This window comes from Pseudophryne corroboree, chromosome 10 (genome assembly GCF_028390025.1).
Source record: "Pseudophryne corroboree isolate aPseCor3 chromosome 10, aPseCor3.hap2, whole genome shotgun sequence".
NCBI classification, from domain to species: Eukaryota; Metazoa; Chordata; class Amphibia; order Anura; family Myobatrachidae; genus Pseudophryne; species Pseudophryne corroboree.
The window spans coordinates 6,475,177-6,494,961 of record NC_086453.1 but is presented as its reverse complement, the minus strand read 5'-3'; the positions used below and the strand labels follow the sequence as shown (position 1 = coordinate 6,494,961).

Below are 19,785 nucleotides of genomic sequence, written 5' to 3'. Positions count from 1 at the left end.
TTTGGGGTACCGAAACCGCATAGTTCGGTGTGACCCTTCTTATATTTAAAATCCTTGAACACATACATAAAAAATTCAAGTTCAAGATGGAATCGCTCAGGGCGGCTATTGCAAGCCTGGACGAGGGAGATTACATGGTATCCCGGGGCATCAAGGATGCTTACCTGCATGTCCCCATTTACTATCCTCGCCAGGGGTACCTCAGATTTGTGGTACAGGATTACCATTACCAAGTTCAGACACTGCCGTTTAGACTGTACATGGCACCGAGGGTGTTTTATCAAGGTAATGGCCGAAATGATGATACTCCTTCAAAAAAAGGGAGTTTTAATTATCCCGCACTTGGACAATCTCTTTATAAGGGCGAGGTCCAAGGAGCAGTTGGTAGTCGGGGTAGCACTATTTTAGAAAGTGCTACAACAGCACGGTTGGATTCTAAACAGTCCAAAGTCACAGCTGGTTCCTATGACACGTCTACTGTTCCTGGGGATGGTTCTGGACATAAACCAGAAATAGTTTTCTCCGGGAGGAGAAAGCCAAGGAGTTGTCATCTCTAGTCAGAGACCTCCTGAAGCCAAAACAGGTAGCGGTGCATCATGGCACGCGAGTCCTGGGAAAAATGGTAGCTTCCTACGAAGCAATCTCATTAGGCAGGTTCCATACAAGAACTTTTCAGAGGGACCTGTTGGACAAGTGGTCCGGATCGCATCTTCCGATGCATAGGCTGATAACCCTGTCTCCAAGGACCAGGGTATCTCTACTGTGGTGGCTGCAGCGTGCCCATCTTCAAGAGGGCCGCAGGTTCGGCATACAGGACTAGGTCCTAGTGACCATGAATGCCAGCCTTTGAGGCTGGGGGGGCAGTCACACAGGGAAGAAACTTCCAGGGACTTTGGTCAAGTCAGGTGATTTCCCTACACATAAACATTCTGGACCTGAGGGCCATTTACAATGCCCTGAGGCCGGCAAGGCCTCTGCTTCAAAACCAGCCGGTACTGATCCAATCAGACAACATCACGGCAGTCGCCCATGTAAACCAACAGGGCGGCACAAGAAGCAGGATGGCGATGGCAGAAGCCACAAGGATTCTCCGATAGGCGGAAAATCATGTGTTAGCACTGTCAGCAGTGTTCATTCCCGGAGTGGACAACTGGGAAGCAGATCTTCTCAACAGACACGACCTCCACCCGGGAGAGTGGGGACTTCCTCCAGAAGTCTTCCAAAGGATTGTACACCATTGGGAAAGGCCACAGGTGGACATGATGGCGTCCCGCCTCAACAAAAGCTATAAAAGATATTGCGCCAGGTCAAGGGACCCTCAGGCGATAGCTGTGGACGCTCTGGTAACACCGTGGGTGTACCAGTCGGTTTATGTGTTCTCCCCTCTGCCTCTCATACCAAAGGTACTGAGAATAATAAGAAGGCGAGGAGTAAGAACGATACTCGTGGTTCCGGGCTGGCCAAGAAGAGATTGGTACCCAGAACTTCAAGAATTTATATCAGAGGACCCATGGCCTCTGCCACTCAGACAGGACCTGCGGCAGCAGGGGCCCTGTCTGTTCCAAGACTTACCGCGGCTGCGTTTGACGGCATAGCGGTTGAACGCCGGATCCTGAAGGAAAAGGGCATTCCGGAGGAAGTCATTCCTACGCTTACTAAAGCCAGGAAAGAGGTTACAGCAAATCATTATCGCCGCATATGGCGGAAATATGTTGCATGGTGTGAGGCCGAAAGGGCCCCAACAGAGGAATTTCAACTAGGTCGATTTCTGTATTTCCTGCAAGCAGGAGTGACTATGGGCCTTAAATTAGGTTCCATTAAGGTACAGATCTCGGCTCTGTCGATTTTCTTTCAAAAAGAACTAGCTTCAGTACATGAAGTTCAGACATTTATAAAAGGAGTGCTGCATATTCAGCCCCCGTTTGTGCCTCCTGTGGCACCTTGGGACCACTAAAGACCGTGGATCTTTAATATCTCACTTGGAAAGTGGTCATGTTATTGGCCTTGGTTTCGGCCAGGCGAGTATCCGAATTGGCGGCTTTATCATGTAAAAGCCCTTATCTGATTTTCCATATGGATAGGGCAGAATTGAGGACTCGTCCCCAGTTTCTCCCTAAGGTGGTGTCAGCGTTTCACCTGAACCAGCCTATTGTGGTGCCTGCGGCTACTAGGGACTTGGAGGACTCCAAGTTGTTAGACGTGGTCAGGGCCCTGAAAATATATGTTTCCAGAACGGCTGGAGTCAGAAAATCTGACTCGCTGTTTATCATATATGCACCCAACAAGCTGGGTGCTCCTGCTTCTACGCAGACTATTGCTCGTTGGATTTGTAGTACAATTCAGCTTGCACATTCTGTGGCAGGCCTGCCACAGCCAAAATCTGTCAATGCCCATTCCACAAGGAAGGTGGGCTCATCTTGGGCGGCTGCCCGAGGGGTCTCTGCTTTACAACTTGCCGAGCTGCTACTTGGTCTATAAATTTGATACCCTGGCTAAGGAGGACCTGGAGTTCTCTCATTCGGTGTTACAGAGTCATCCGCACTCTCCCGCCCGTTTGGGAGCTTTGGTATAATCCCCATGGTCCTTACGGAGTTCCCAGCATCCACTAGGACGTCAGAGAAAATAAGCATTTACTCACCGGTAATTCTATTTCTCGTAGTCCGTAGTGGATGCTGGGCGCCCATCCCAAGTGCGGTTTATCTGCAATACTTGTACATAGTTATTGTTAACTAAATCGGGTTATTGTTGAGCCATCTGTTGAGAGGCTCAGTTGTTTCATACTGTTAACTGGGTTTCATATCACGAGTTATACGGTGTGATTGGTGTGGCTGGTAAGAGTCTTACCCGGGATTCAAAATCCTTCCTTATTGTGTACGCTCGTCCGGGCACAGTATTCTAACTGAGGCTTGGAGGAGGGTCATAGTGGGAGGAGCCAGTGCACACCAGGTAGTCTAAGATCTTTCTAGAGTGCCCAGCCTCCTTCGGAGCCCGCTATTCCCCATGGTCCTTACGGAGTTCCCAGCATCCACTACGGACTACGAGAAATAGAATTACCGGTGAGTAAATTCTTATTTTTTGGGGGGCTCAGCGCGATCACTGCTGGAGATACGCTCTAGTTAGGGAGCCCCGTCTAGCGGTGTACGCAGGATATGGTATGGGGGGGAGGGGGGGATCTCTGTGCTGTGTGATATTAGCTTCCTGTGTGTATAATACTGGAGATACACTGTAGTTAGGGAGCCCCGTCTAGCAGTGTACGCAGGATACGGTATGGGGGATCTCTGTGCTGTGTGATATTAGCTCCCTCTGTGTATAATACTGGAGATACACTGTAGTTAGGGAGCCCCGTCTAGTAGTGTACGCAGGATACGGTATGGGGGATCTCTGTGCTGTGTGATATTAGCTTCCTGTGTGTATAATACTGGAGACACACTGTAGTTAGGGAGCCCCGTCTAGCAGGATACGGTATATGGGGGGGGGGGATCTCTGTGCTGTGTGATATTAGCTCCCTGTGTGTATAATACTGGAGATACGCTGTAGTTAGGGAGCCCCGTCTAGCGGTGTACGCAGGATACGGTATGGGGGGGATCTCTGTGCTGTGTGATATTAGCTCCCTGTGTGTATAATACTGGAGATACGCTGTAGTTAGGGAGCCCCGTCTAGCGGTGTACGCAGGATACGGTATGGGGGATCTCTGTGCTGTGTGATATTAGCTCCCTGTGTGTATAATACTGGAGATACGCTGTAGTTAGGGAGCCCCGTCTAGCAGGATACGGTATATGGGGGGGATCTCTGTGCTGTGTGATATTAGCTCCCTGTGTGTATAATACTGGAGATACGCTGTAGTTAGGGAGCCCCGTCTAGCGGTGTACGCAGGATACGGTATGGGGGATCTCTGTGCTGTGTGATATTAGCTCCCTGTGTGTATAATACTGGAGATACGCTGTAGTTAGGGAGCCCCGTCTAGCAGGATACGGTATGGGGGGGGATCTCTGTGCTGTGTGATATTAGCTCCCTGTGTGTATAATACTGGAGATACGCTGTAGTTAGGGAGCCCCGTCTAGTAGTGTACGCAGGATACGGTATGGGGGATCTCTGTGCTGTGTGATATTAGCTTCCTGTGTGTATAATACTGGAGATACACTGTAGTTAGGGAGCCCCGTCTAGCGGTGTACGCAGGATACGGTATGGGGGATCTCTGTGCTGTGTGATATTAGCTCCCTCTGTGTATAATACTGGAGATACACTGTAGTTAGGGAGCCCCGTCTAGCGGTGTACGCAGGATACGGTATGGGGGATCTCTGTGCTGTGTGATATTAGCTCCCTCTGTGTATAATACTGGAGATACACTGTAGTTAGGGAGCCCCGTCTAGCGGTGTACGCAGGATACGGTATGGGGGATCTCTGTGCTGTGTGATATTAGCTCCCTCTGTGTATAATACTGGAGATACACTGTAGTTAGGGAGCCCCGTCTAGCAGTGTACGCAGGATACGGTATGGGGGATCTCTGTGCTGTGTGATATTAGCTCCCTCTGTGTATAATACTGGAGATACACTGTAGTTAGGGAGCCCCGTCTAGCAGGATACGGTATGGGGGGGGATCTCTGTGCTGTGTGATATTAGCTCCCTGTGTGTATAATACTGGAGATACGCTGTAGTTAGGGAGCCCCGTCTAGCAGGATAAGGTATGGGGGATCTCTGTGCTGTGTGATATTAGCTTCCTGTGTGTATAATACTGGAGATACGCTGTAGTTAGGGAGCCCCGTCTAGCAGGATACGGTACATGGGGGGGATCTCTGTGCTGTGTGATATTGGCTCCCTGTGTGTATAATACTGGAGATACGCTGTAGTTAGGGAGCCCCGTCTAGCGGTGTACGCAGGATACGGTATGGGGGATCTCTGTGCTGTGTGATATTAGCTCCCTGTGTGTATAATACTGGAGATACGCTGTAGTTAGGGAGCCCCGTCTAGCAGGATACGGTATATGGGGGGGGGATCTCTGTGCTGTGTGATTTCTTTATCATCCACTAGGGGTCACTGGAGTACTCTTGGGATATGGACGGGCGTAGCCGAACAAAGGCACTGAATATTCAAATTTAGGACTCTCCCCCCTCCATATCCCCGAGTACCTCAGTGTACTTTGTCAGTGTTTTTTCGGTGCTCACAGCATGAACATCGGCATTTTTCAGAAGATTTTATTAATTTTTATTTTTAATTTTTACACTTCCCGTCCCAGTTTCTGGAAAAACATGGGTCCGGGATGGTGCCGCTGCAAGGCAGCGTATGGCGTGTCGGTCCTCACAAAGAGCACCCTCACAGCCACAGGCGCTATAAGACAGCGCATGGCGTGTCGGTCCTCACAAAGAGCACCCTCACAGCCACAGGCAGCCACTGTCTCCTGCAAGCTGAACAGAGCTTACAGAAAGAAGCTCCGTCACAGCCAGGATGAGACAAAGAGCTGGAAGAAACTACAGCTGCAAGGAGCTTACAGCAGAAGCCCCGTCACAGCCAAGATGAGAAGCTGGAGGCTGAAACGGAGCTTACAGACAGAAGCCCGTCACAGCCAGGATGAAAGCCGTCACATGGACAGAGCTTACAGCAGCACAAGGTATGGTGGGGTCAGGGCGGTCAGCTCACGCTGCCGCCCTGCTGTGTGGGAAGGTGATACTGTAACCAAGTAAGTCCCAGAGAAAGGTGTGCTGCAACTTGAATTTACTGTTAAGATATGCAATCAGTATGTGTTATTGGCAGACGGGATGCAGACAGCAGCATCCCGTCTGTCGGAAGCCCAGCAGTGAGTTGGCTCGCCGTGCTTTGGTGTGGACCCCTCACCCCGCCGCTGAAGCCGCCGCTGAAGGGGTCCTGCTACGCGCAGACCGGCCGCACGTCACTCAGACGCCGGCCGCTCTCACAGCGCTGATTGCCCGGCACCACTACAGGGAGGAAGAGGCCCCGCCGAGACTCCGTGTGCTAACAGAGCGGCCGCACGTCACTCACGGACGCCGGCCGCTCTTCCAGTAAGGACACCGCACGCCGCTGACCGGAGTAGGAAGGCGCCGCCCGCTCTTCCGGACGGCTCCCCGGCGCTATACACAGCGCTCTCCTACTCTCCCTGCACCCGCTCCCCGTACGCTGCAGGTAACATTACCTCACAAGCAGCGCAGCTGCAGGAGGGGGGAGGGGGAGTAATGCCCATAGCAGCAGCAAAGGCTGCATGGGTTAACAATAGGCAGCGTTTTCAACAGTGTAATGGCCTATAACATCAGTATAAAACTGATGTTTCAGCACATTTTATATATATAATATATAATGAAGCTTTTTGCTGGCAGGGAGACTGGGTATAATATCAGTATGGACTGTGATTATATGTTTAAGCACATTTTATATATATATAATATATATATGAGGCTTTGGCTGGCAATAGGCTATCAGTGGCTTAACCTATTGCAGGTTTAACCATGTTTTCTGTTATTTTCTGTTAAGGCTGCAAGATAATAACAGTCACTGCAGGCAGTGTTCATATTAATGGAGGCTAATTAAATGCATGTATTTTACTGTATCCTACACCTGTGTTATCACTGTATAATAGGCTATTAAGCCTATATTAACTGTATAATAGGCTATTAAGCCTATACTAACACTGCAGCAGGTAACCGGTACTGTGATTTTCTGTGAAAGCATGGCATAACGGCCATTTTAATCATTGCTGTTTTTCCAGTTTATAATTCCAGAACATTCCAGCCATACACCTCTACTCCACAAGGAGGCGCAGGGGTGTTAGTGGGAATTTTTGGTTCAGGTTTTACATAAGTTAGCCATGTAATCTGTATTTCTACATAATTCTAGAACATTCCTGCCCTACATCTCTAAGCCACCAGAGGCGCAGGGGGGTTAGTAGGAATTTGGTTCGGGTTTCATATGCCCATGTGAACTGCTTTTCACAACTCTAGTTTCTCTTCACATCGAATAAATCTTTTGTTTTTTACTAAAGTTTCAGTAGAGAGAAACAACCATCAGTTTAATATGTTCAACAATAACATATATAGATATTACACACAAGTGTCTGTCTGTTGCCTATTGTGGTGTCGGTCTACATAGCGAGCAAGGCTCTAGTGCAGACTAGAAATAATTTTAAAGGCTTACGTTGGCAATTCAAATTAAAAGAGCGGTAACGGTGTCTCGGAAGTGAATCCGTCAGCTCTAACAAAAGACAGTCTTTCCAAAACGGCCAAAGTCCCTTTGGGTACCAGACTGTTTATTTTACTGGTATTATAATTTAAATGCACAATGTTATGTCAAATCTCACACCGATAACTACGTGTGAGAAGGGAACATTAGTCCAGCAATCAGATAGTGCGGGGGTTTTTGACCGCTATTGGTAAATGCGTGTCTGTCAAACTTTATAAAAACCCAGGATACATTTGGGTTACTATAATCTATGTATAAACAATGACGATCGCTGTTAAAATAAGCTACAGAGTATATCTGTAAAGCTTCTGCTAACGCCGGTTACTTTCATCGTCGCTAGTTAAGCGCGACAAGGCCAGAGCTTGTTTGCTCCTAAATTTGATACACTCATTACGCATCCAGTATCAAAATGCAAACGGCGTTTTATCCCTTATAAGCGGTGGTACAAAACAGTCACGCCTTGTAAACAAGACGCTACAGTCAGCAAGCCAGTGGTTTGATGACCTCTTTTCCAATTGTGGAACCGCGTGTTTACATGTTACATTTGCGAGGTTTCAAAACTTCAACTCAGGGTTGTCTCAGCTATTTACAGATTAAAGGGCGAAACTGCCTCTGTCGAACAGTTTGGCATGTTGCCATTTAGTCTCTGCTGCTTTTCAGCTGTCTTTATAACAGGCAGTGGTACACCAACAGAGTCAGAGTGACTTATTTCTCTCTGTTTGAGCAAAACCAAACACAAGTCACTTACTGCAGTGGGAAATGGATTTTCTGCGGTTAGTATTTGCATATTGCAGCCATATCCATTCTGGTTGGTTTATCACAGGTTCTAGCGTTTGCTAATCGCCACAACATTAACCATGTCAGGTCTACTGTTTCTTATCGCCTCGGGTATTTACCAAAGTGATGTTGGTGATGATAGCTCATCTCACATAAGAACTCTGTCTCAACAGAGTTTTCTTTATATTAGATGATCTGCTCATAAGGACTCTGTCTCAACAAAGTTCCTCTAACTTGCGTTACTAAAATAGACTGAGGTAGCAGATCAAGTTCAAAAATAATCGCATCTAATTCCGTCTAAATGATGTTAATTCTTAGGTAAGATTATAAATACGGTAAATCAAAGACTTTTACCTACTACACCAGCAAGGACAAATGTACAGCTAGTAATTAGTGCAAAACACGCACACTAGCGGTACATTGGTGTATTCACCTGTTAAGAATAATGATGTGTTTCGAAGCGATTTAGTTCGCCGCCCTTCACTTGCGTGTCCCACAGAGGGGCGAGGGGGTATATACTCTGGACTAGAGTCGCAGAGGTTCAGGAGTTGTAGTTAACTAATATCAGCGACAAAGGTTCCAAAATCACGACAGATTGCTGTCAATAAAGGTCCTGGAACTACGTGCATTTTACAATGCAATACATGCTTCGCTTTCAGTCTAACCAGGAACAGTCAGACAAGGCAACGGCAGTTGTATACACAACAACCAGGAGAACCAAGAAGCCGCATGGCAATGCGGCAGGTAACTCAAATCCTCAATGGCTCAGAACACCATTATGTGAAAATGTCAAGAGATCATTCCGTGAGTGGACATCTCTTAGACAGATGATCTCACCCGTCAGGATTTGGATCCTGAAAACTGGACATTAAATCCAGAGGTGTTTCATATGTGAGTCCACTCAAGGGGTTACCCTCAGGTATACATGATGGCATTTCGCCACAATTACAAACGCTCAGTATGTGTACAGAACGACAGATCACAAGGGCAGTGGCGGTGGAGTTTCTCACATTCGTGTGGTCATTCAGCATCGTGTATCTGGCTCCACCAGTTTCCGCTGCTCTCTCCGTTGCTAAAACGGATCATAAGACAGTTCGTCACAGTCATACTGGTGGTATCTCAAGGGTTTCGGAAAAGCTTGCTTCTCGAATTTCCAAGGAATACTTGCACACGATCTTGGCCCGCTCATAATACGTTCAAACTGTTACATCAGGGAACGTTCTTTTACCCATAGTTACCTATGTACCTATTATCTATGTACCGCACTTGCGGTTGACGGGGTGAGGGTTCAGACCGCCCTCTTAAGAAATAGAGCATTACAGTATCGGTTATACCAACCATGTTAACTTGTAAGCCGCTTAAGGCAGCTCATTATTACAAAATTTCGTGTGCTTACATAGGTTGTAAACCTCGGAAGTTTACAACATCATCCTTCAAGTTACCCGTATTCTGTTAAACGGGGTGGGATGGAAAACTGCGTTGATCTACACTAGGAGTGCAGGTATCGGTGTGGTAAACTTATATTCAAAGACGGTTGCATCGATTTGCGTCTGTACACACATTTCTACAAGGTGTCATCAAAGTTCAGACTCTATTTATCCCACCTACAGCGCCAGGCGACTTGAGGTGGGGTTCAGATTTCTTACAGTTTTCATATTTTGGACCTTTTCAACAAATGGGAATTAAGTTTCTCACTTTTTTTCTTATAGCCTTGGCTTCTAGCCTTGGCTTCGGAAAGGGTTTTTGTTTTCATATTTGGGTGCCTTGTATTCCAAGCCACCGTATTTCAGTTTTCTCAGGACGAATTCGCTTTCGTATTCTTCACATCAATATACCATTAGTGGTTTTTGTGTGGACAGCACATTCTAGAATTCTGAATGTGGTACACGCATTACGCGTTTATATATGTCCCGAACGTCTACAGTACGTGATATGAATACGTTGTTGGTTCTCTATGATACTGCCAACTGGGGTTAGCCAGTTTCTCAGCAGACATTATTCCAGTTGGATAATAATGACTACAAGTCAGGCTTACTTTAAGGCTAAGTTACAATCGCCTATGTTAGTAATAGCTCATCCCACAGGTTCTGTGGGAATGTCAGACCCAGCGGGTCGTGGAGCGTCTACGACGCGGCTACATAGCCTTTAGTGCACCACGTTTGTGCACGTTTACACGTTATGAATGGTGGCGCCATCAGCATATAGCTTTGGGCTGCCTACTGTTACAAGTATCAAACAGCTCTCCCGCCCACGAGGGAAGCTTTGGTACGTCCCAAGAGTACTCCAGTGACCCCTAGTGGATGATAAAGAAAATAGGATTTTGGTACTTACCAGGTAAATCCTTTTCTTTGAATCCATAGGGGGCACTGGACGCCCACCCAGAGCAGTTTTACCTGGGTTGTTTTAAGCTCAAGGGAGCTTAGGGTAACAAGTTTACTTGATTAATATTAAGCTCAGAGGAGCTTATAATAACACATTTTCACCGATTGGTTCAAATTATAAAGTTCTATCGGTTATGGTGTCAACTGTTTAGTTGACAGTAAGGTTATGGGTCAACATTGTTGTTGTCCGTTATGTTATGGTTATGGTGTCAACTGTTTAGTTGACAATAAGGTTATGGGTCAACTTTGTTGTTGTCCGTTATGTTATAGGTATTCTCCATTGTCAACCTCTCTATATCCTGTTCGCTCAGTAAAAAACACTGACAAAGTACACTGAGGTACTCGGGGATATGGAGGGGGGAGAGTCCTAAATTTGAATATTCAGTGCCTTTGTTCGGCTACGCCCGTCCATATCCCAAGAGTACTCCAGTGCCCCCTATGGATTCAAAGAAAAGGATTTACCTGGTAAGTACCAAAATCCTATTATTAGCTCCCTGTGTGTATAATACTGGAGATACACTGTTGTTAGGGAGCCCCGTCTAGCAGTGTACGCAGGATACGGTATGGGGCGGGGGGGGGAGGGGGGCAGGCATCGGCGCATATAGGAGATTTTAATCTGTGCTTTATGGGAATCTGAAGACCCTTTGGTTGTGATTTTTGGAAAGAAGAATTGGTTCTTACAGTAACACTTGTCAGCAGGATGGCAGGAAAGGTGTCTGCCTGTCGGGGGACCCTGGTTTGGGTTCCGGTCTGTCGGGGACCCCGGGCTTTGTTTCGGCAGCCAGTGCTGGTGTTCTATGAATTTTGTTTGTAGATTAATGGTGTCAGGTGCTCCAGCTTCATCCCTACTGCCCTTCTGAGGAGGGGTGGTGTTCCATGTAACTGTCTGGGGGTGGGGTGCGGACGCCCCTTTGTGGTGCGTTCTTGTGGCACGTCTGATGTACACCCTGCTCTGTGTTCTAGATGTAGTCGCTGCAGCCGGGAATCTAAGCTGATCTCTAAGTTCTATGAGTTGGAGCTGAATATCCAGGGCCACAAGCATCTGACAGACTGCGTCACAGAGTTTCTGAAGGTGAGTCTGTTTCCTGCACCACGTCCTATGTCGTTGCTATTGCCCTCCTGCCTTACCCGCTCTTTATCTCCCGAGCAGGAAGAGAAGCTGGAAGGGGACAATCGTTATTTCTGCGAGAACTGTCAAAGTAAACAAAACGCAACCAGGAAAATCCGATTGCTGAAACTGCCGCCAACGCTCAACCTGCAGCTCATGCGCTTCGTCTTCGATAGGTGAGTTTCAGTGGAGGGTGTAAAGCGCACTGCGCGATAGGCATTCCATGCACTAACGATGGCGGCGGTCACTTTGTCATCCGCAGGCAAACCGGCCACAAGAAGAAGCTGAACACTTATATTGGTTTTGCAGAGATCCTGGATATGGAAGCGTTCCTGGAGCAGACAGGTTGGTCATAGGGCGCATCTATCGGGGGGCCGTGACCCCACCAGTGTCTTTATAATTATGTTCTCTGCCCCCTCAGCTGATTAGTTTCTAAACATTCCCTTGGACACATTATTAGCGCTCGCATTAATCAGCGACTTCTCTCTTCTCCCAGACGTTAAATATGTGTACGAGCTGAGTGCGGTCCTTATACACCGAGGCGTGAGCGCGTACTCCGGACATTACATTGCTCACGTCAAGGACCCTCAGACCTCAGAATGGTACAAGTTTAACGATGAGGACATAGAAAAGATGGAGGGGAAGAAGCTGCAGCTCGGAATTGAGGAAGATCTAGGTAAAGCCTTTATGTTGTGAGTGCACTTATTACCCCTGACTTTCTATGGGACGTTTCTCTGAGCCGTGATTGGGTCTGGAGCGAACACCTGCGGTCATTCTAAGTATCCTGACATCACTACTGCGGGGACCCTGCTCCTCCCACTGTATAACTCTCAGTCTGTGGCTTCCTGCTGCCTCCATTCCCCTCCTCACATCATGTCACTGCCCCTGTCACATGCAGCCCTGTCCTCACTGACACATCACTCATCTCCTGATATACTCTGCTGCTGGGGACCCTGCTCCTCCCACTATATAACTCTCAGTCTGTGGCTTCCTGCTGCCTCCATTCCCCTCCTCACATCATGTCACTGCCCCTGTCACATGCAGCCCTGTCCTCACTGACACATCACTCATCTCCTGATATACTCTGTGCTGCTGGGGACCCTGCTCCTCCCACTATATAACTCTCAGTCTGTGGCTTCCTGCCTCCATTCCCCTCCTCACATCATGTCACTGCCCCTGTCACATGCAGCCCTGTCCTCACTGACACATCACTCATCTCCTGATATACTCTGTGCTGCTGGGGGACACTGCTCCTTCCACTATATAACTCTCAGTCTGTGGCTTCCTGCTGCCTCCATTCCCCTCCTCACATCATGTCACTGCCCCTGTCACATGCAGCCCTGTCCTCACTGACACATCACTCATCTCCTGATATACTCTGTGCTGCTGGGGGACACTGCTCCTTCCACTATATAACTCTCAGTCTGTGGCTTTCTGCTGCCTCCATTCCCCTCCTCACATCATGTCACTGCCCCTGTCACATGCAGCCCTGTCCTCACTGACACATCACTCATCTCCTGATATACTCTGTGCTGCTGGGGGACACTGCTCCTTCCACTATATAACTCTCAGTCTGTGGCTTTCTGCTGCCTCCATTCCCCTCCTCACATCATGTCACTGCCCCTGTCACATGCAGCCCTGTCCTCACTGACACATCACCCATCTCCTGATATTCTCTGTACTGCTGGTGACCCTGCTCCTCCCACTATATAACTCTCAGTCTGTGGCTTCCTGCTGCCTCCATTCCCCTCCTCACATCATGTCACTGCCCCTGTCACATGCAGCCCTGTCCTCACTGACACATCACTCATCTCCTGATATACTCTGTGCTGCTGGGGACCCAGAATGCGCTGTTACCATAGCGACACACTAATAATTGTGGCACATGTGAGTTGTATTCCTCCGGCTCTGTAGCTACTGCTGCGGCACCTCTGGTTGGTCACCTGCTCTGAACAACTTTTTGAAGAGGAGTAGCCCATAGTAGCCAATCCGATTCTAGCTAGCATTGATCAAGTGCAGTGTATAAAATGATAGAAGCTCATTGGCTACTGTGGGCTACTTCTCATCTCCTTCACAACGTTTGATGCACCTCCCCCTGATTTCTGCATCTGAATCAGTGACTTCTCTTTCAGGGGTAATGCAATAACTGGAGGTCTTTTTTATTTGTATCTAGCAGAGCCATCAAAAGCCGTCACTCGCAAGCCCAAGTGTGCCAAAGGCATCCACTGCTCCAGGAACGCTTACATGTTGGTGTACAGGCTGAGGACGGAGAAAAAGGAGGAAATTCAGTTTGAGGTTCCAAGTGAGTAGTGTCCTCTGGAGCTGCAGGGCTGCCCGCGGGCTGGTGCCCCAAAGGGGTATAATATAACGAGCTGACCTTCACCAGTCTGTTGCAGCAGAAAGATCTGGTCACTCTGCTCATACGTCGCCCCTGTCCCTGTTATGTTCCATGTGTCACTACGGTCCCTGAGTTAGAGATGGTCTGACTCTCCTCACACGTCACCCCTGTCCCTGTTATGTTCCATCTATTGCTACAGTCCCTGAGTTATAGAGATGGTCTGACTCTCCTCACATGTCACCCCTATCCATCTGTCACTACGGTCCCTGCGTTACAGAGATGGCCTGACTCTCCTCACATGTCACCCCTGTCCCTGAGTTATAGAGATGGTCTGGCTCTCATCACACGTCGTCCCTGTTATGTTCTATCTGTCACTACGAGTCCTGAGTTACAGAGATGGCCTGACTCTCCTCACACGTCACCCCTGTCCCTGTTATGTTCCATCTGTCACTACGGTCCCTGAGTTACAGAGATGGCCTGACTCTCCTCACATGTCACCCCTGTCCCTGAGTTATAGAGATGGTCTGACTCTCCTCACATGTTGTCCCTGTCATGTTCCATCCATCACTACGGTCCCTGAGTTAGGGATGGTCTGACAGGTTCGTGCCTGCAGTTGGGTTCCTGAGAGGGGGAGTCTATCATTTCGCTGCTGCAGCACAACGTGGTCATAGATGCAACTGTTCCCACCACTAGGATTCAGCAGACATACTGCTTCCACTTATGGGTACCCAGTGCACGAATGGTGAGAGGCAGCTGTTTCAGCTTCCAGTCCCGCAGGAGGAGTTGGGCATGACACAGCCAGACTATCCCTCTGCACGTCAGGCACTAGGTACACCATTTAGGACGGACATTTAGCGTGATCTGATGTCCTTGGAAATAGTGATGGGACGGTGGTGTTGGCTCGGAAACATCTGCTGGAGAGTCATCCGAGGTAACCGTCCTGATGTCTGTTCCGGTGGTGGTGGGGCTTCCGTTATTTCATCCCCTTTCACAGTGGAGGCCAGTGTCATGTGACTGTTTATGAAGAGAAGAAATGTGGACTATTCGGTAGCATCCCTGGTCCTCTGTCGCGTCCTTACTGCTGAAGTGGTGACTACCAAGTGGCTAAAGGTGCGAGTCCAATATCCGTATGTCCAGTTCTAGTCAGCAGACGTTTGCTGTGATCAGTTTCTAGACCTCATTGTCTGGGTAGCAGCCTCTGGCCACGGCTTACAGCGGGAGGAGATGACTCCATAGAGGAGTTCTGGTCTATAGATACCCAGTGACCAAAGCATTACTTAGTGGGTACTTTGTGCCATGGTGAGTGCCATCGGTCTGCAGGTAGCTGCATGGTACATGTCCCATCGTGTATTCTGGATGTAATGTCAGAGGTGGGTGTAGACACCACGGGACTGAAGCATTCGCTGGGAGATGGACCCAGTGTTACATGGAAACCCTAAACGCATGGGGGCAGAACACGTGTAGCGCCAACGCAGATGTAAATGTCCAACAGGGGGCTCATCGTTCAGTCGAGTGACCTAGTAGGGGTAATGGGGTTCCCAGCATGTGCTGCTCTGACCGTGCCTTTGGTTTCCCGCAGGTTTCCTCCAGAAACTGGTGGAGCTGGATAACTGTAAGTTTGAGGAGTGGTGCGTGGAAATGGCGGAGATGCGCAGAGAGAGTGTGGATAAAGGAAAAGCCAAACACGAGGAGGTGAAGGAGCTGTACCAGAGGTTACCTGCAGGAGCTGGTCTGTAAGACATTTTATTACTCCCATACAAAGCCTGCTTACCCCTACATAATCCTTTATTGCTTAGTACGCGGCCCTTCGTCCAGGTTTAAAGTATATCCATGCTTGGCCACAGGTGACTTAATTAGCACCTCCGTCAATTTGATTTATCCATCTGTGGATATACCTAACGCCTGGACGGTTGGGAACCTCTGTGTAGTATATATTCTTGCTGCCATGTGTTGTATGTTTGCCAGCGTGGAAGTCTGGGTGTGACCTCGTAGAATGCTGTTGTCTCCCCCGCCCCCCCCCCCCCCCACCCCCATCCCCCTAGGCCAGCCATGTGTCATGTGTATAGATTGTATTACTAGCCTGCAGGTCTTGTGTATGACGTGTGTGTAGCTGTGTGAGCGTTATTACATTGCGTGGTCCTGGACTTGTCTCTCTACAGATGACGCCTACGAGTTTGTGCCTCTTGAATGGCTACAGAAATGGCTGGATGAGACCACACCGGGAAAACCCATTGACAATTCCAAATACCTGTGTACGCACGGGAAGCTGCACCCCGACAAGATCTCTCTAATGAAAAGGATCTCTGAATACTCAGCAGAGATCTTTTATCAGAGATACAACGGGGGGCCGCGTCTGAAAGGTGAGCCGCCGCGTCTGCTGACTTCACGCGCTGTTCCGGTTGTTGTCGAGCTGTAAATCCCAGCATGCCTTGCCATCCCCTGGGATTGTACTTCTATCGCCTCTGGGCTGTTACTTTGTGTGTGTGCAATATATATATTATTGTATGGAAAACTGGGCTGTCACCATACTTTCTGTAAAGCGAGGTATCCCACCTGTGAGAGTGCCATTGTTTGACAGCCGAGGGTAAGGTTATACGTCTAATATTGGTCTCTTCTTACAGCCAGCTCCTTGTGTAAGGACTGTGTGGTGGAGAGGTGCCGGGTCTTACGCCTGAAGAACCAATTAAACGAGGATCATAAGACCATAGCAAACATGGTGAAAGTTACAGTGAACGGGTAACTTTTTTTCTTTTCTGTTGTTCCTGCAAATCTGTACTGACCTGTGTTAGTCCTCGTATATAACGGATTGGTTAGGAGTGTGATATTGGGAGTAGATGGGTGTGTGGGGATTGCATGCACAGTGATGTCCGCAGTGGAAACATCTCATCTCATTCTCCTCTCCAGCGAGGGCTTCTGGATAGGAAAGGGGTCCTTACGCCGCTGGCGGCAGCTGGCTGCAGATCATCTAAACCAACAAGAAGACGAATATGAACATGGTGATATGAAGATGAACGGGAACAGTCCTAAGAAAGGTAAACACTGTGTGCAACGGCGGTCGGTCTGCCATGGAGTGGCTCCGCGATGCCATCACAATCTCTCTCTATAATACAGAGGAGCCGCCGGAAGAGAAGAGGGAAGAGGACACAGAGCTGGTGTTTAATGAGGATATCGTCTGCCAGCACAGTAAGACTTTATAATAAACAATGGTGAAAGTAGTCTGTTTCAGCATACTGGGGGACATTGGAACCTTGGGGTATAGAAGCTCAGCCAGGAGTCTGAAATTCCTCCCTTAGACTAGGTGACAATCAGGTAGTCCATTTTCACGCCATTGTTGGATTGGTCCCTTTAGATGTTGAAGAGGCTTTAGATCAGGCATGTCCAAACTGCGGCCCTCCAGCTGTTGTGAAACTACATATCCCAGCATGCCCTGCCACAGTTTTGCTGTCAGAGAATGCTAAAGCTGTGTCAGGGCATGCTGGGATGTGTAGTTTGTCAACAGCTGGAGGGCCGCAGTTTGGACATGCCTGCTTTAGACTTTCCATTAAATCAACCCCACCAAGAGAATTCAGATAGAAATTATTTAAGGGATGTTTGAAAATCTATTCTCCCTATTCCTTGCCTTGTATGTGTGGGGTATTCCATCAGACATCCTGGGCTGTGGTCCACATGTGGTGATTGGTAATACCCTGAGGCAGGCATTCCCAACCGCGTTCCTCAAGGCACACCGACAGTGCAGGTTTTAGTGATATCCAGGATTCAGCACAGATGGTTAAATCAAAATAACTGAGGAACTAATTAAGTCACCTGTGTTGAAGCCTGGATATCACTAAAGCCAGGACTGTTAGTGTGCGTTGAGGACTGAGGTTGGGAAACGGCCCTGAGTTGTAGCTGGGAAAATGACAGGAGAGATTGGCAGTATTACAGGGAGCCTCCCCATAGCGTCTGCCCATTGCAGCGCACTATAGAGCCTCCATTGCTTGCTGACCATTTCCATATGGCGCATGAGACTGATATTACTGCTGTATAGTGACTTGCTCTGAAATGTTCCGTACCAGGAAACCTGTGCACATCGGAGAGTGAGAGGAGACTGATATCAGAGGCAGCCTGGTATAAGCTGAAGGAGTACTTCCCCACCGCCCCGGAGTTCCGGCACAGCCAGGAGACCTGCGCACAGTGCAAGGTACATTGCCGGCTGCTCTAATCATCTTCCCTATTGTTCCATTGTTCGGATCTCCCCCAGTGTGACCTTACCTTGCCGGCGCTCCCCCAGTGTGACCGTACCTTGCCGGCGCTCCCCCAGTGTGATCGTACCTTGCCGGCGCTCCCCCAGTGTGACCGTACTTTGCCGGCACTCCCCCAGTGTGACCGTACTTTGCCGGCGCTCTCCCAGTGTGACCGTACCTTGCCGGCGCTCCCCCAGTGTGACCGTACCTTGCCGGCGCTCCCCCAGTGTGACCGTACCTTGCCGGCGCTCCCCTAGTGTGACCGTACCTTGCCGGCGCTCCCCCAGTGTGACCGTACCTTGCCGGCGCTCCCCCAGTGTGACCGTACCTTGCCGGCGCTCCCCCAGTGTGACCGTACCTTGCCGGCGCTCCCCCAGTGTGACCGTACCTTGCCGGCGCTCCCCCAGTGTTGACCGTACCTTGCCGGCGCTCCCCCAGTGTGACCGTACCTTGCCGGCTCTCCCTCGGGCTCATTGTGTTACCAGCCTTCCGTGAGCTCGGTGTAGCCTCCCCAGCTTTCCATTCAGGTCATTTATTTAGTGGCTACCTGGATGCGTTCTGATCTGTATCTTGCACGTGTTCTTTCTCCTTAGGCTTTGGAACAAGAAGGGGAAAGACACGAAGCTCTGCATAAGAAAATAGCAAATGAGCAGAAACTTGCTCTTCCCAATTTCTTCCAGGACAAGAACCGGCTGTCTGGAGGCACTTGGCCTCAGGTATTGCCCCATGTTTGTGTGCTGCTGCTGCAGGATGTGACTGGTGCCCCCATGTATGTTTCTCACCCACCTTTCTCTCCTCTGTCCCATTGCCTGTTCCTCAGGAGGCCACCGAGCTGTACGTTGTGTCCCAGTTCTTTGTGGAAGAATGGAGGAAGTTCATAAGGTAACATTATCGTTCTCACGCTTTCTCTGCGTCTGCATTACGTTGTGTACGTTCTTCCTCTGCACGTCTCTCTTCCAGGAGGCCAAGTAAGTGCGGCCCTGTGCTGTCTCTTGGGAACAGTGTCCTACTCTGTCCTCATGGAGGCCTGATGTTCTCCTTCTCTAATGTCACAAAGGAGGATTCCAAGCTGTGAGTTTCTCCTAGATTTTATTTTTTGTGGGTGAGCGGGGCGGGTGTGTTCCGTGCTGTGTAAAGTCCCCAGGAGATGTCATTGTAGATTTGTTACAGTGTGGCTTTCCTGTGCACAGTGTAGCTCTGGTGTGTAGCCTGACAGTAACAGTGTGGCTTTCCTGTGCACAGTGTAGCTCTGGTGTGTAGCCTGTCGGTTACAGTGTGGCTTTCCTGTGCACAGTGTAGCTCTGATGTGTAGCCTGTCGGTTACAGTGTGGCTTTCCTGTGCACAGTGTAGCTCTGGTGTGTAGCCTGACAGTAACGGTGTGGCTTTCCTGTGCACAGTGTAGCTCTGGTGTGTAGCCTGTCGGTTACAGTGTAGCTTTCCTGTGCACAGTGTAGCTCTGGTGTGTAGCCTGACAGTAACGGTGTGGCTTTCCTGTGCACAGTGTAGCTCTGGTGTGTAGCCTGACAGTAACGGTGTGGCTTTCCTGTGCACAGTGTAGCTCTGGTGTGTAGCCTGACAGTAACAGTGTGGCTTTCCTGTGCACAGTGTAGCTCTGGGCTTCTAGCCTGATGGTTACAGTGTGGCTTTCCTGTGCACAGTGTAGCTCTGGTGTGTAGCCTGACGGTTACAGTGTGGCTTTCCCTGTGCACAGTGTAGCTCTGACGTGTAGCCTGACAGTAACAGTGTGGCTTTCCTGTGCACAGTGTAGCTCT

The 19,785-nt window shown here is 49.1% G+C and overlaps 1 protein-coding gene across 2 annotated transcripts in view; it reads left to right on the top strand.

Moving 5' to 3' along the window:
- Positions 1 to 19,785, top strand: part of USP48 (ubiquitin specific peptidase 48) — a 55,493-nt gene that overhangs the window by 25,510 nt on the left and 10,198 nt on the right. Inside the window, exons 6-19 of one of the 2 annotated variants that reach the window (XM_063942050.1) lie at positions 11,307 to 11,415; positions 11,494 to 11,627; positions 11,714 to 11,796; positions 11,948 to 12,127; positions 13,628 to 13,753; positions 15,369 to 15,518; positions 15,949 to 16,149; positions 16,411 to 16,525; positions 16,694 to 16,821; positions 16,901 to 16,972; positions 17,845 to 17,969; positions 18,606 to 18,728; positions 18,833 to 18,894; positions 18,973 to 19,083. In XM_063942050.1, the coding sequence (XP_063798120.1) occupies positions 11,307 to 11,415; positions 11,494 to 11,627; positions 11,714 to 11,796; positions 11,948 to 12,127; positions 13,628 to 13,753; positions 15,369 to 15,518; positions 15,949 to 16,149; positions 16,411 to 16,525; positions 16,694 to 16,821; positions 16,901 to 16,972; positions 17,845 to 17,969; positions 18,606 to 18,728; positions 18,833 to 18,894; positions 18,973 to 19,083 (1,719 nt within the window). Of the gene's footprint in view, positions 1 to 11,306; positions 11,416 to 11,493; positions 11,628 to 11,713; positions 11,797 to 11,947; positions 12,128 to 13,624; positions 13,754 to 15,368; positions 15,519 to 15,948; positions 16,150 to 16,410; positions 16,526 to 16,693; positions 16,822 to 16,900; positions 16,973 to 17,844; positions 17,970 to 18,605; positions 18,729 to 18,832; positions 18,895 to 18,972; positions 19,084 to 19,785 lie in introns of both variants that reach the window. The other variant, XM_063942049.1, reaches the window with a different exon arrangement.